Consider the following 16,063-nt stretch of genomic DNA (forward strand, 5'->3'; position numbering starts at 1 on the left):
ATTTAATTTAGTATTAGGCGGTTAAAATTTGAACACTTCATATTTGATACCTCCCCTCGCAAAATTGTCAATAATCGACTAAAAATTTGTGCATGCTTAGATTAGTGGTATTTAATAGTGATTTTAAAAAATTACTAAAAATTATAGAACTAATATTATTAGATTATAAATGTAAAGTTGGAAATTTCTAATAAGTAGAAAATAATAAGATGAGTCAACAATTATATTGTAGAAATTATAATCTAGAAAATAATACTCAAGTATTGATTTCTTCAGTTAAAACTGAAAAATTAGATGCAGACAAAATATATACCGTTGTAGCAAAAATGTATCAAGAAGAAATGTGCCCATATATATCTGATGTTGCTCGAAGAGTGAATGATCAATTACAAATTGGGACTCCTTCAAACAATGATACTTATTCAATAAGAAATTTAACAATTACAGATTGTTTTAATATTTGTACATGTTATCCATCTGTTTTTATATTAAATGATAGTAAATCAAATTCAGTATCATGTAACAATGAAATTGTAATTGAACTTGTTCATCCACCAGCAAAATTATCAAATATAAATTGTATAAGATTACACAATAATAAGATGTGGGTTGACCCTAAAGAACCTCAAGATATTTATCCTAATGAATTATGGTATTCATTTATACAATATACTTGTAATCTATTAAGAATAATTGAGCATAATCCTAGAAGTCAAGGTAATACTTTAAAAACATATCAATTTAAAGGTGGTAGATATGGTTTTGCAGTTGAGTTATATGAAAAAGCTTTACCATTTCTTGATGGATATTCATTGGGAAGTATATGTCATATTGTACAACTTGCAATTTGGAAAGGGATTCTCCGATATGAAAATAATATATTACAACCTGCCGCAGCTTGTTGGGATGTATCAAGTGTATGCACTTCTGGATTTTTCAATAAATCTACAATTGATTCTAATTCATACATGTTAAAAAATTTTGATTCTCACGAATTAGTATTATTAAAAAAACAATTGAATGAACTTTTAAATGCTAATCCAAATGGTGTTTTATTATCACAACTTAAAAAACGAATGATAGCAAGATTTCAGCATAATTTAAGTCCTGCTTTATTTAAAGTATCAAAAATGAGTTCATTACTACAGAGTGATTTATATAAGAAAATTTGTAGGATATATGTTGATGATAAAAATCATGTAGTAATTCAATCAGCAGCATTTCTTATGCCTACAAATGTACATGATTTGTCACAAATTAAGGGGGTACCTTTATATGCAAATACAAATAACATATCATCGACATTAAATAAAGATATATTGAGTCCCATGGTTCAAGAAATTCCCTTCACATTTCTAGCTTGGGCAGTTAATTTATCAAACATATCAAGTAATAGTGGTTTATTGGAGACTGATTATTACAGAGAGTATAATAATGGATTAAATAAAAGAAATAATAAATTCATATCAAATGAATATAATATGGAAAATTCATATAATATTGGTGAAATTCAAGATAATAAGATGGGACATCAATTTATTTCTCAAAAAAGAAGAATTTCATATAGTTCTGTATCAACTACAGCATCAATTTATTCTTCAGGTTCAAGGAGATTTAATAGTGGTATTATTGATAAAGTCCCCTATTCAAATAAGAATTCTTGTTTAGTAAGTTCGAATTGTGATTCAATCCCTCAGATAACTACATATGGGCAATGGTTTTCACAGTTAATTCCACATACATTATTACATATATCTGTATTTAAGCCATTGACACCACATCAAATTCAGTTATTTAGACTAATTCAGCAATCTGATTCGCAGAATGTATCAAGTAAAATCCATAATTCAACAGATATTGCTTATGAGAATGTATAATGATTTATTACTAACAGATATGGGAATAAACAAGAATTGCTTTAAGGAATGCTAAATTTAATATAGTATTAGCCGCTCATTATATGGGATATTAATAAGTTAAAGAGGAAATATTGTAATTTGGGGATACATTTTAATAATGAGAAACAAAGATATAAATACTATGTATGAGGGATTTGTTGAGGTTTTATCTCAACTACGTGAATGTGAATATTCTGAGGCATTTCTTGAACCAGTAAATTGGAAACGTCTTGGTTTAGATGATTATCCCAATATAGTTCATAATCCTATGGATCTTAAGACAATAGGAAAAAAGATAAAATCACATTTATATGAAAATGCTGAACAATTTTGGAGTGATATTGATCTTATATGGTCAAATTGTCAATTATATAATCACGAATCATCTAAAGTTTATCAACAAAGTATACATATGGAAAATACTGCAGAGAATTTACGTGAAATTTTTTTTCCCTATTTACCTAGAAGAAGTTTGAAGAAGAGATCAGAAAATTCTGATTTTCCTGTAGATAATTATACAGATGACTACCATTTGATGCTAAAACGAGCATTATTATGCCAAAGGATTTCGAAACTATCACCAGATTTGTTAGCACTCGCAATCCGATTTATATATACAGAATGCCCTCAAATTATTTATCAATATAGTGAAAATCGTATTGTTTTGGACCTAGAGTTTATTGATGGAAAGCATTTGACATCTGTATCTGCACTAACTAAACGACTTCTAAAGCTACAATTAGAACACTGAATTTTCTATTATAACTTATTTTATAACTTGAATATCTTAGATAATTCTCTAGTTTTTGATTTTATAAACACGCATGGAGAGTATTGCAAGATTCTCTATGTGCAAAAGCACTCATAATGCCGCTTACACTGTAGCCGCTTGGAATTACTTAATCTCATAAGGTTTAATGAAGACACCAACATGACGTTCTGAAGTTTTATTGATAGTATGTTGGTATTTGAGGGGTGTGGATGGGATTGGTAATTTGCGAGTATAGGTTTTTTCCTTGTCTAAAATTCTCGTTTATTTAAAATTTTTACTTTAGATAGATATGGTTGTGATGCTAACGAATTCTACAAGTAGAGAGAGAAGAAGTAATAATACAAAGTATATTACTCCTGTATCTGCTGCTGAGAAGAGTATACCAGCAGTACCAGCTCCTGATGAGAAAACATATAAAGTAACAGTTGAATCTATTAGATCTGTATTAAATGATTGGAACTTAAAGATTCGCAACTTAACTCAACTAATAAATGAGCGAAGTGTCGGTAGAGAAACTTTTGATAGGAAGAAAGGTGATTTACAATTAAAGCTTGATGAGTACCAGAAGCAAATAGATAACCTTGAAGAGGAAAGGAAAAGTTTAATGATAAAAATTGAGGAGAAATCCAAAGAAGGTAAGGAAATGAAGAATCAATTAAGCAATTTGAAGAAAACTGTGGGATATAAATCTGAAGAGGAAATAGAAGCTAAGATCAAAGATATTGAGTACCTTTTAGTAACTTCAACTATTAGCTTAAAGGAGGAAAAAAAACTATTGGCACAGATCTCCCAACTTAAACAACATCGCCCGGTTGTAGGGAAATTTGCATATATGGATGCAAGTGCTTCTTCATTTGAGGAAAATTCAATCCTTCCATTGCGCAGTAAAGTAAGTGCAGTTATAGAGGAACTCAACAAGTACCGAAAAATGAAGAAGGATGTATATGAGAAACTACGTTCTTTAACTTTAGAGAGGCAAAAGGCACTGGAGCCACTACGTTCCTTATATGAAGAAAGAAGCATGATGCAAAATAAAGCTGAGGAGCAGCATAATAAACTTCGTGAAATTCGTGAGAAATATGATAAGGAGGTGAAGAAATTCCAAGAATACCAACAAAAACTGCGATCAATTCGTTCTGAACGTATTAAAGAAGAAAAAGCAATGCGAGAGCTTTTTAAAAAGAGGGATGAATTAAAGTTAGCTCTTGAAAGAGAGGATGATCCTCCTGTCTCACCAGAAATGCTTCTTGCTCAGCAAGCTTTAGGTTATATACAACAATTGGTGCAGAATCATAGGTTAGTTGATGATATAGTAGATGGTGATAAAAGTCAAGCTGAAGTACATCCTACATATTCAACTATTAAAGGAAGAGATAAAGATGAATCAATACTATTACCTAAGAACCAGAGAGATGAAGAGTATCTCCTTCCACCAACAAAACTTAAAAATAAAAAGAAGGTGCATTCTAACTTTAACAATAGTAAATCTTTGGTTGTTGATTTGGTCACAATAGCTACTTTTAAAGAAATGAACTTGGACATTCCACTTACTGTAGATGACTTGCCGAATTGTCTTAATCAACTAAAGGAGAAGTATTCATTACTAAAAAAGGAAATGGATGAGAAATATGCAAATCGTGAAAAGAGAAAAGAAGAAATATTGAGACAATTACATGAAGTTGAGAAAAAAATTGCTGATTCTGGTGGGATCACTGACGATTTTGGTTTGAAAAATGACGAGAAAAGTGAGTAGTATGGAAGTTCATATTTAGGTCAGTTTAAACTAGTATCTATAGGCACAGTTATTAACGTTTGCCTTCTTTAAGATATTTAAGTTATTTAAGTGAAAACTATCTATTTTGTAATAGAGGATTAATTGTAGTCATTTTACCTTTTATTTCATTGTCTAAACCAATTGATTCTTTGTCTCTTTCTAAATAAACTACTGTCTCCACATGATTAGTATAAGGGAAGATATCTATTGGTATAACTAGTTTTGGAATGAAGGGTTTGATTTTTGAATCTTCACTTTGTGGATCATATGCTGAACAAAGAGTAATGCAATTACTCAATAAAGATTTTGTATTACAGCTTACATATATTAATGAACAAATATTTGAAGAAATCCGCAATGCTTTTGTTACATTTTTATGTAAACCACATCTAGGAGGATCGACTATTGCCAGAAAATCTGCATCTTCATTCCTTATACTTGATAGTTTGTTAGGAAGTATGTCTTCTGCTTTACCTACAATATATTCTGTATTTTCAGCTCCATTTATCTTTGCATTCATTTTTGCAACAGAAATAGATTCTTCAACACAATCAATTCCAATTAGGTTAATACTTGGATAAAATGCCCTTAGTGTTTCCAATGATTTGTACAAATAGAGTCCAATTGACCCAACACCACAACAAATATCTAAAATATATAATTTATTTGTGTATCTCTCTTTTATTAACTTATTTCTGTTTGAACTACCCAAAAAAGTCAATATAACTAAATCTTTAATTGTACTATATAGAATCTGGCAGCCTTGGGTATTAGTCTGAAAAAAAGTCCGAGGTCCAATATTTAAAGTAGTATTTGAAATACAATAAGTAATTTGTTCATCACCCCAAATTAACTTCAGATTACCCCCTTCAAAAGTATCAACAATTGAATCACTCTGTTGTAAATATAATGAGGATATTTGATAGTCAGAATATAAGAAAGGTTCTTCAAGTTCACAAAATACTAATTGCTCAATCAATAATTTACTAATTGTATTATAATCTCTAATTGATAAATATGAAGTTTGAATAATTACCATCATACGCTTATTAGGTATTTCAGTAGTACGAATAATTAATAACCTCCATATTCCCTTTCTATTTCGTCTACTATAAACTTCTAATCCCAAATTATTTGATGCATTAGTAACAATTTCATATAAACAATCTACTACTGATATCATACAAGGAGATATAATAGGTATATATTCACACTTTGAAGTATTATTTGAACAATTCTCAGTCCTTGAAATTTTATTTATTCCAATGACATTTAATTCTCTGTTTTCAATATTTGAAACAAATCCTATAGCTACTTTCGATGGTTCCTTTTCACCCTTAGGAAAAGAAAAACCAATAGTAAATTCACATTTATTCCTATAAGAATACATATTTAATATATCTCCATTATTTATCTGTATAATAGGTCTGATTTCAATGACATTAACAGAATTGTTATAATTAGTTACAATCCCATCATTTAAGTATATACTATCATCTTCATTGCACCAACTAGGAACCAAAAGACCACGAGAAGTTGCATGATTGTTTAATTCTATCTTTAGTGTCTTCATACAGTTATTAACATCTTGAAATTTTAAGTCTAATTGTAAGCTGCTTTCAACATTAAATAAAGGAGCAATTTTTGAGATTAGTTTGGAATTAGAATTTACCTTACATTTGTTTTTCCTTTTTAATATGGATTTTCTTGTCTTATGCATAGGGTTAATTTCTTTTTAAAGAATCGACAATATTTCTAGATTGACCATTTGGTAATATATTACAAAAAAAAAAAATAACTTGCCGCCAATAATTATTACATCATGTATTTTATTAATCCCAAGTCTATATTTTGTCTAATAAAAAAGAAACCAGGAAATTTATTCCAGTAATATCAAGGCAGATTATTTAGCTTTAATAATAATTTGGAGTCATTTCATATAATGAATTCTGTAAAATTAATTAATCATTACTTAATCACAATTAATAATATAGAGATATAATTTAATAATACTTCATTTTGGCTAGCTAGCTAAATATCTACTCACTTTTTTTTTGTATATGATGTTAATGAGTTCTTTTTAATAGCTTTTTTACTACTATGTTAATATAAAGCTCATTAGTAATTTATAACAGATATCTTTACAACTTTAGGTATTATATTAGAAATTCTTAAGGGAAAGAAAAAGACATTCTACAAAAATATATCTTAACAATATACTGAATATAATTTATCCGTTCTTAATAAAAAGAAATTTTAATCTATTGACCATTTCTAAACTATTAAGCCTCTATATATAGCTTGCATGTAATAAGATACTGAAAGCTATAAGATTTCTAGCCACTTTAAGCATTATATTACCGCTGTCAGTTTAACCACCCAGCATTGTTAAATGTATACTAGTTAGAAGAAAATGAAGAATACTGCAGATTGTACCATTTAGTAAACATCAATTTAGCAATAAAGTTATGGTTTTATAAGGGTATGAACAAATATATTTGCATGATTTTTAAAAAAAGATGTCGAATTCTTTAACTTGCCATGCAATTAGCATAATATGTGGTGAAGAGATTCGTTATTTTGAATTATCTGAGGTTACATATGTTAACCGTATGAAGAAATTATATGTATGTGTAGGATTACACTCTTTAATATTTGTTAAACGGGATTTACGAAAAGTGATAACTAGAGGTTCTATTCTTTATGCAGATATTGAGGGAATATATGAGGATACAAATAAAAATACTCAGCTTATTATTTTTTTTGATAATAAGAATAATAATTGGATAGATAATAAAATTAGCTTTGCATGTTTAAATAGATATATTTTGTGCAATTTTTTGGAGGTAGCCTGGACCACTGACTATATATTTAGAACTGGGAAATATCTTAATCTTCCACGCTATGAAATAGATCTAGGAGCTTTAGATAATGATATAAAAGTAAATAAAAAGAAGCAAAAGTATATTAAACTAAAAGTTAAGGAAAGATTTATGTTATTATGGGATTCAAATAGAGGGGGTATAAATAATTCACGTAGACGTTCTAAACGTATTGTAGGGAAAATTGATGAAGAAACTAGAACAGAATTAGAAAAATTAGTATCTAAAAACAAATCAATTGTTAGTTCAATACCCCAATATCCTGAAATTAAAGAATTTAATGGATATAGGAAATATGAGTATGAAGGATATTTTTTTTTTGCTAGGAAAGGATTTGAGAATAAAGCTACACAGGTTTATTATTCACAAACTGGATCATATGTATCATTTAATGGAGTTGAAATTACGATTTATATTTATCCATCCTTATCCTTTCATAACAAAAAGCCTGGAATAACTAATTTGGGAAGTAATAAAGCAGCTAACAAATATTTACCTAATGCAACTTCAACAGTTGGAAGCTTACAAAATGTTGCCCTTGAGTATATTAGATTTCTTTTGAGCTCATCAATAGACAGACGTTATATAGTATATAAAAATAATTATTACTCAAAAAAAATGAATCTTTCGGATGATATTTCAACTTGGATTGGTTGGGAGATATACCTGAAGACATCTAAGAAAGCTATTGCATGTATACTTTTAAGACGATCTTATATTCCCCCTACTTTAGATTCATATCAAGATATAGCAATAACATATAGTTGTTACTATGATGATATGAAAAAGTATAATATTACTGATAGAGATTTACTTCGAGAATGTCGCCAATCTGCAGATACTTTTTCTCCTATTTCTCAACATCACACATGGTATTTAGAGATTGTTCAATCACAACTTGATACACTACTATATGATGAATCTTCTTATTTATGGATAGGTTCACATATCAAACTTTATCCAATATTTCGTGAGAGTGCTAAGCACTTTTTAAAATCTATATTATTAATGCTTAAAAGTGCAAATACTTTAGTTGATATGGAACTATTAGACGATATTAACCGCTTAGATAGAAGTGGTTCTTCAAAATATGATTTAAATTCATATGATATAGATGAATCTAAAGGATTACCTGAAACTTTTGAGGATCCTTTAAAATTTATTAATGAAACACTAGTTAATTTACCAGGTATTGATGTATTTTCTAAAGATAAAGGTGAAAAAAGAAAGTTGCACTTATTTGAAGTGAGATTCGCACGTTATTTATCATTTTGTATTGATGGCGGATTATTAGGAGCTCGATTTGTACTTGAAGATTTGGTAGCTGCCGTTGGACTGACAGAGCCAAAAATTGATATTAAATTAAGGCAAGTCTTAGATTATCTTCTTCATGTAAGATCTAAGAATATAGATGAACCTTATAAACAAATTTCTTTAGTAAAGCTATTGGAGGATCCTTCATTTGTAAGAAATTACTACTTTATTCCTTCTGTTATGGCAAGGTTTGTGAGTAGTGGATATTGTGCAAGATTAGTTCCAGCAGGTAATGAAATCCTTTATGTTGAATTTTTGGCAAATTTATTAGTACTACCTATGGAATCTTCATTTGGTTCAAAATTACAGTTACGAATAGCAATTTTACAGCAAATATTACATGCAACAAAATCTCCCAGTAAGCATGACTACTATATTTGCGCTATTCCCTTAATTGTAGAAATACTAATAGGGGATGTGAAGATAAATGATAACATAGCAGCGAGATATGCAGCTGCATGTTTACTGAATTTGTGTTTTTCTAATGACAATATAAAAGAGAAAATGATGACATGTGGAATATCTTATGCTATAATTCAGAGACTATCAGTGAGAGATGACGATCAATTGACTATATTATGCTTATCATTAGCAATAAACCTCACAAAAATTTCTTCACATAGACGAACCTTTATTTCTGATGGCATTCTAACAATAGTTGCAGATATTTTTCATGAAGAAGCAATGTATATAAATAGTCAAAATTTACTAACAAATATATTGAGTAGTTCTATAACTGGAGAAGAAACCCAAGATTTGTCTCCAAAAAATGAACAGTTGGACCTACTTTCAGTTTTATTAGGGTTAATTGGTCAATTGTTAAATGAAGATGATGTTCGCAAGTTATTTATTTCAAAGTGGTGTATAATGGACTACATATTATTTTTATTTCATGAATTAGAGATAAATATTCAGTCTAGTCCGGAAATTATCTGTAAATTATTGTTTTGTCTAAGACAGCTTTGCATCTCTAATTGGGCTGCACAATTCAGAGTAGGTAGGCATTGCATAACTTCATTGATCAGTATTTTATCAACCCATATTAATAGACCAAAGAAATTAGATTACTCAGAACAAGTTTATCTTTACTATTATTCATATTGGATTGCAAATAATTCTATAGGAAATTCTTCATTCCAAAAGAGTTTAAATACTCAAAATAAAGTAGCTAATAGTCAGTCAAATAATATAGGAGATGTTATTTATAACACTTTGCTTTTACTAGAGATACTTACCTCCTATCATCCCAATTGTTATGAAATGATCCATAATGGAATAGAGGATGCTATAGAAATATGCTCAAGCAATTATAGTGTAGACACTATAACTACTAAGTTGAACTTATTAAAAAAAGTAATTAACGAGATTAGTTACAACACAAGTTAGAATAAAATTTATTTATATATTTAGATTCCATTTAAATTGAACCCTAAGTCAACATCTTAGATGCTCAAATTAAATTTTTATAGTATTGCATTTATAGATCATTGTTAATATATTATACATTAATCATTATAAAGTGAACTTTCAAACAAATTATTAAGTTAGTATCGCACTTTTCAGATCATTATTAATCAGGATTTAACTATTCAAGTTCTTGTCAGATTCATGTTAAAGATTTTATATATCAATGATCTTTTATTTTCGAAAATATTAAAATGATAATACCTTCTAGCTATTTAATATCAGGATCTCTACTGAAAAAGAATAGATTTCATAATAGTTTGTTTAATGTCCTATTGCCTAAAGATAAGTTACTTCTATAGCACTTGTAGAAGTCTTGAATGAGAAATCTTGTAGATAAAACTGCAATATTCACAAAAACTTTTTAATTGAGTTTATTACAATTCTCAGCCTTTCAATCTATTCAATGACAATTTCCAGACACGTAAAGTCTAAAAACTTCTATTTAAAATGTCACAAAGTAAATGTAGTCATATTATTTGCATTGATTAAATAAAGCAAAAAGATATAGATTTCGCTTTTAATTAATACTCTTAAATATTTAGATAAACTCCCACTGTAACTAGTATCTTGTGGATATATCTAAATATTGCTATTTTATGAGTTCAAGTATAGTCTGTTAATAGTAAATCTCTCTAATAGATATTTAAATGATTAATCGAGATAATCATTTTTAGCTATTGTGCTATTTATAGAATCTCCACTTATATTCAATGAGTTGTTACAACCTGTAATTAGTGCACTTTTATTTTGCCTTGATGAATTAAGCTTCCTCTCTGCACTAGTAAAATTTTGGTATTTCTTATTATTAAATACTCTTGAAGGTGACTTGGGAGGTGGTGGTGGAGGTATATGAAAAGGAAATTGTAATGGGGTTACTGTTATTAATTGCTTATCATTCCAGTTAGACAGATGTTTATTTGAAAAGTAACTAACTTTATTTGGATTATAAAAATGTCCTTTATACCATTGTTTACTATTTAGTTTTGGAGAACTATTTAAATTACTAAATTGAAACTTAAATTTATTATTCACTTGAACATTCCCGGTAAGATTAGTAGAATTACCTCTATTTAAACCCATTGAATCATAGTTCACCTGACCACATAGCATCGCAAAATTACCCATTGGAGAAGCAATAATCTGAATAGCACGCTGTATTTCATCTCTTATATGCTTTTGATTAATCTCATCATATATTGGACGGCAAGCAGGTGTACCAGGTAGAGGGTTCCTGATATCACAACATGCACCTTGATTTTCTGAAAGGATAATATCTGGAGAACTAATATCTATCACTGTATTCCATAAGTTTGTTTCGAGAAATTGAATAAATCGAATAAATAATACATAACTAGGTGCATGCCTATATAACATTGCATCTGGAAATAACACTGGATCTGAAAGGCAAGGTGGAAGTATCATACAATGTTGTGTGTTTTTATCACCAATTATTGTAGAGTTATGTAGATAATTATTAATTTGTGGATAACCATTGCTATAAAAGTTAGGATGAGAGTGCTCCAAGTGATGAGATGTAGTATTATTAGGTAATGTTTTTTTAGTGGAATATTTCCCTGATTTAGTATCATCAGAAGATGTGTTACTCATGCAAAAGTTGCAATATCTACCATCAAGTATCAAGCCCGAAAAGCTATCTGTACTTTCACAACATTGTGAAGAGTTCATGTTATCTGAAAAAGGGTAACCAGGAGAAAAGGAACAAGTACATATAGTACTCCCAATTGAGGATCTACCTGATTCAACTACTATATCAACTTCATGTTCACACTTCTTACAATTATATGGGCGTTTAATACCTGAAGAGATATATCCAACTGGAGTAAGTTCACCTTCAATAGTATTATTCTTCAAATTTTCATATATGGTTTTGTTAATTCCTGTATATGGTTCATTATGCATACTTTCTATTGGCTCCATATCTAATGTTATATCATTAATACCATTATTCCCTCTTGATCCTTTTACAACATCTAAATAAAGTAGACGACCCTCATTTATAGTTGACTGATTATTTCTAAGTATTTCTGTGGTTTGAGAATAATTACTGTCACATACAGTTTTTTCGTGAAGAAATTCATTATTTGGAATTGCTAATGCCGGAAAATTCCTTGCTATAATATAATTATCCATTTTCTTCTCATCAATTAATTTATATCTTAATTTGCTATTTATATCAGTGATCGCTGAATTAACTATTGGACCAACTGAAGGAGATGATAATGGAGAATTTGTTGTAGTTTTATAAAATGCATCTGCATCAATTACAGGTAGTATTCCCATTCTTTGAAAAAAATAAATTACACATAATGTCCATGCATAACCACCAGGGAAACCATTAAGAGTATTTCTCAAACCTCTGAATCTAGTCCATACTTTTGTGAGTACAACAACATGGATAATTCTAGGATCTAGACTTGAATACCAGCTAAGCATTCCAAGTCTACTTTGAAGGAGAGAAATTGACGTAGGTATTGTGTGACTCAACCCTGTTTTAAAACTCTTTATATCATTTTCAGTAGTCAATTGATTATTCTCTTTATGAATATTCGATGATTTCTGTTGTTTCATTTGAGATTCAGATAAAGTTATTGAAAGGTCAATAACTACATTTGTTGATGTATGTAACATACGTATAATTGGTACATGAGCACTAGTAATATCTTGAAGACATATAAATGGATGTTCATTATTATTTTGAACAATTTTTCTCAAATTCTTATGTGTTATATTTTCAGAAGACTTAGAATCGAAATCTGCAGAAGAATTGCAATTTGATATTGTAGATGATGCTGTATTTTTCTGTATTAAGGAAAAAAGCTCCTGTAAAAGTGCTCCAGGAGAAAGGTTATCTATATCTTTTATTGGGCATAAGTTATATTTTAGTTCATTATCTTCTAATTTATCACTATTCTGATGAGACTCAGTCTTTTCACATTGTCCTTTAAGCCGTCCACTTGGCATTAGAGCTATATCCAAATCTGAATATTGATCCGCAAAACCAGTAGTAGTTGAGCCATAGGGGTATACTGTCAAGGGAATATTCATCCTCTCCAACCAATCACATAAATCAGAGGTCGCTTTAGAAATCCTAGAATAGAAATAATGATTTGGAATAAGCATTTGAATTGCATTTGCTGTAGACACTTCAAATGAAGTAGGAAGTAATTTTGACAGCTCTACAAAACTATATTTATTCTGCATATCCCCAATTTGATTTATATCATTATCTGGAATATCTATATTCGGAAGGTTATTATACATACTATTCGTTATTTTTCCATCTATTGGAGGTGGAGGTATATATGAAGACAAATTACTGTAAAGTGGTGACCAACTACTTACTGTCGTTAAAATATCACTTCTAGGTATGTAATACTGCTGTGAGTAGTTATCTAAAGATAGTATACTGAAATTTCCTGGAAATTCACCCGACGAATTTAAGTCTAAATACTGATGATCAGGATAATTTGTTGTGATATCATTTCCCTTCTTATTATTCTGGAAGCGTACAAAATTCAAAGATTTCTCTCTATTCATAGTATGATTACAATCAATAAAATTATTTTTCCCAAATATATAATGATTAGGACTACTTTTATTAGTACGTCTCCTTGCAGTTTCATTAGATTTGTTAATATTATCGACCTCATTATAAAGATCACTTGATTCTTTTTTAAAAGTAACTAATCTCCCAGTATTGCTCTTATCTAATCTCTGCTCATTATTTCTTTTATATTCAATATTAGAGCATGAATCCTTTGAATTATTGGCACCCTTTTCTTTAGAGCTAACCATTTTCTGTAAGCCTATATTGTGTAGTATTAAATAAGGAAACTCCAATTAGCCAAAATACTTAGTAAGATATTATATATATCCAAATACTAACTTATATCCAATTAAGATTATAGTAAAACAACAAGATTTGTGGTTTAAAAGAAAGTAAAAAAAAAATAAAAAAGTAGTCTTCCTAAGCTTCAAGGCAGTGATAATACCCCAGTTACAAATCATATAAGTAAATCAAAACCACTGATATAAACTATTCTCCATTATATCAGACTTGATGCACAAAGGAAATGTGCTTTCTGGAGAATATTTAACAAAAATTAAAGGGTTGCTTTCGCATCACTGCTACACCAAACAAGTTCTAACAAGAGCGCCATTTGTTGATCACATTTACCCGCTAATTATACTTTTTACGGAATGTAACTAGGAAAGTTTACAAGCTATTACCACACTAATTGACATGTTACCTTCTTCATATTAGCCTGAAGTAATTAATAAGCATTATTCTCTTATGAAAATCAAGTTGCTGGTTTTATATACACTAACTTATTATTTTTTGTAAATATTAAGAATATTATTGTAAACTTCAGTACTTACACAGCATTACAACCTATTTTGTTATTTGATTGCAATGGCCTTTAAACCAAACGATCTGAATTATATCAAAAATACGATTTCTATATTCAAATATGGCTCAACCCTTCGTTGTCCTAAGGTAAGTTTATTTCTCAATATAATTATATCTTAACAATTATATACCCTTGCAATAATGTTATTAAATTACTGTAATTTGAAAGGCCTTAAAATATAGAATGCATGATTTTTTAGTAATTATAAATGGTGGAGATGATCCAGCCATAGAGTGGCATTATGAATCATTTAGAAAATGGCCTGAACATTATACAATACTCAGTAAATTGAGTACAAATAAAATTGCTAGGCTTCAAAGATTAATATACAGTTGTCCAATTTTTTATAATTCTCTAATAAATAGCGAGAATAAGGTATGCTTATTTAATGAGAAGAGATTTAAAATATAAGTAAATTTGGATTTTTTTTTTTTTTAGTTAATTAAATATGGTGTAGTTAGTTATGATCAATTTGAGAAGAATCTTATACATTGGCCATCTTCTTTTTTACCTGGAAGATTTCATAAAGTAGTAAGTTAAAATATTTTGCGTTATATAATAATACTTAAAATATTTAATGTTGTAGATTTGCCCATTAAGTAACATACCTTTACAATTGCTAAATATAATAAATCTAAACAGAATGCAAGCACTCAAACTATCAATCCTTTCTTTATTAAAATATGATTATTCAATATCATCAGAGGGAATAAAGTTACTATTTTCGGATAATTCATTAAAATATTTAGATAAAAATTATTTTTTAGATGAAAGACCTAATGATACATATGAGATATCTCTAAATAATATTTTAGAGAAGATCATATCAATATCATATTATGGTGATATAAGATGCTTAACCAATGATGCTTACAAGAAAGCTGTTACTAAAGAGTTAGAGGGATCTCTTCCATATTTATTTTCTGTTTATTTCCCCCTAATTGTTGAGCTATCTAAAATTAGTAGTGGAAATTTAAATTTGAATTCCCCTAATTTAAGTAGTATTGATAAGTTAAAAGATCTGGCTAAAAGTATAACTTCTGCATTAGAAAATGAGGTTACAAAAGATGGCTTGGGTGGAATGAATACAAAGATAAAGGAATCTAAAGAATGGTTTGAATTTCATAGAATTTATAATGATACTAATCCATCAATAATGGTATGTTCTTAATGGCAGAGATATTTGTATTCTTATATTGCTCTTATATTACTCTTTTCTTAGTGCAATAACAATCCAGTGTGGATTAAAAAAACATTTGAATCATTACCTGACAATATAATTTCTCTATGCTGTAAAAAAGCTGCCGCTCGGAGACTAAGAATGCTAAGTCCTTTAAAATTACTTTCAAAGAATTATATCCAAACTTCAAGACTTGATGCTACATTGCCATGGGAAGGCGATGTGATAGCTAATTGTATTTATTATTGGAATCTACGCAGCTCAATTATTGGCTTATTACTTGGAATCCCTTCTAATATAGGAAAGCTTGTAAGTTATAACTAAAATTATAAGTAAATTAAGC

At 28.9% G+C, this 16,063-nt stretch overlaps 7 protein-coding genes across 7 annotated transcripts, besides 5 other annotated features; 5 read left to right on the plus strand and 2 right to left on the minus strand.

Moving 5' to 3' along the window:
- Nucleotides 1–120: 120 nt before the first annotated feature.
- Nucleotides 121–171: a sequence feature (AT_rich).
- A 38-nt stretch (nucleotides 172–209) lies between these two features.
- CMU_005100 (uncharacterized protein) lies at nucleotides 210–1,877 on the plus strand (the record flags this gene model as incomplete). Its single annotated transcript, XM_002141900.1, has 1 exon — nucleotides 210–1,877. One exon carries the CDS (start codon nucleotides 210–212, stop codon nucleotides 1,875–1,877), a length of 1,668 nt encoding a protein of 555 aa, XP_002141936.1.
- Nucleotides 1,878–2,016: 139 nt separating this feature from the next.
- On the plus strand, nucleotides 2,017–2,649 carry CMU_005110 (bromodomain-containing protein; the record flags this gene model as incomplete). Its single annotated transcript, XM_002141901.1, has 1 exon — nucleotides 2,017–2,649. The coding sequence occupies one exon, from the start codon at nucleotides 2,017–2,019 to the stop codon at nucleotides 2,647–2,649; it is 633 nt and encodes a 210-aa protein (XP_002141937.1).
- Nucleotides 2,650–2,959: 310 nt separating this feature from the next.
- Nucleotides 2,960–4,423, plus strand: CMU_005120 (uncharacterized protein; the record flags this gene model as incomplete). Its single annotated transcript, XM_002141902.1, has 1 exon — nucleotides 2,960–4,423. One exon carries the CDS (start codon nucleotides 2,960–2,962, stop codon nucleotides 4,421–4,423), a length of 1,464 nt encoding a protein of 487 aa, XP_002141938.1.
- Nucleotides 4,424–4,520: 97 nt separating this feature from the next.
- Nucleotides 4,521–6,164, minus strand: CMU_005130 (uncharacterized protein; the record flags this gene model as incomplete). The annotated part of the gene is made up of 1 exon (XM_002141903.1): nucleotides 4,521–6,164. The coding sequence occupies one exon, from the start codon at nucleotides 6,162–6,164 to the stop codon at nucleotides 4,521–4,523; it is 1,644 nt and encodes a 547-aa protein (XP_002141939.1).
- Nucleotides 6,165–6,963: 799 nt separating this feature from the next.
- On the plus strand, nucleotides 6,964–10,026 carry CMU_005140 (uncharacterized protein; the record flags this gene model as incomplete). The annotated part of the gene is made up of 1 exon (XM_002141904.1): nucleotides 6,964–10,026. One exon carries the CDS (start codon nucleotides 6,964–6,966, stop codon nucleotides 10,024–10,026), a length of 3,063 nt encoding a protein of 1,020 aa, XP_002141940.1.
- Nucleotides 10,027–10,049: a sequence feature (AT_rich).
- A 709-nt stretch (nucleotides 10,050–10,758) lies between these two features.
- On the minus strand, nucleotides 10,759–13,923 carry CMU_005150 (uncharacterized protein; the record flags this gene model as incomplete). The annotated part of the gene is made up of 1 exon (XM_002141905.1): nucleotides 10,759–13,923. The coding sequence occupies one exon, from the start codon at nucleotides 13,921–13,923 to the stop codon at nucleotides 10,759–10,761; it is 3,165 nt and encodes a 1,054-aa protein (XP_002141941.1).
- Nucleotides 13,924–14,542: 619 nt separating this feature from the next.
- CMU_005160 (uncharacterized protein) lies at nucleotides 14,543–16,044 on the plus strand (the record flags this gene model as incomplete). The annotated part of the gene is made up of 5 exons (XM_002141906.1): nucleotides 14,543–14,626; nucleotides 14,709–14,915; nucleotides 14,979–15,071; nucleotides 15,127–15,699; nucleotides 15,763–16,044. The coding sequence occupies 5 exons, from the start codon at nucleotides 14,543–14,545 to the stop codon at nucleotides 16,042–16,044; spliced, it is 1,239 nt and encodes a 412-aa protein (XP_002141942.1).
- Nucleotides 14,939–14,990: a sequence feature (AT_rich).
- Nucleotides 15,092–15,119: a sequence feature (AT_rich).
- Nucleotides 15,276–15,306: a sequence feature (AT_rich).
- Nucleotides 16,045–16,063: the final 19 nt, after the last annotated feature.

This window comes from Cryptosporidium muris, genomic scaffold (assembly GCF_000006515.1).
Source record: "Cryptosporidium muris RN66 scf_1106632354001 genomic scaffold, whole genome shotgun sequence".
NCBI classification, from domain to species: Eukaryota; Apicomplexa; class Conoidasida; order Eucoccidiorida; family Cryptosporidiidae; genus Cryptosporidium; species Cryptosporidium muris.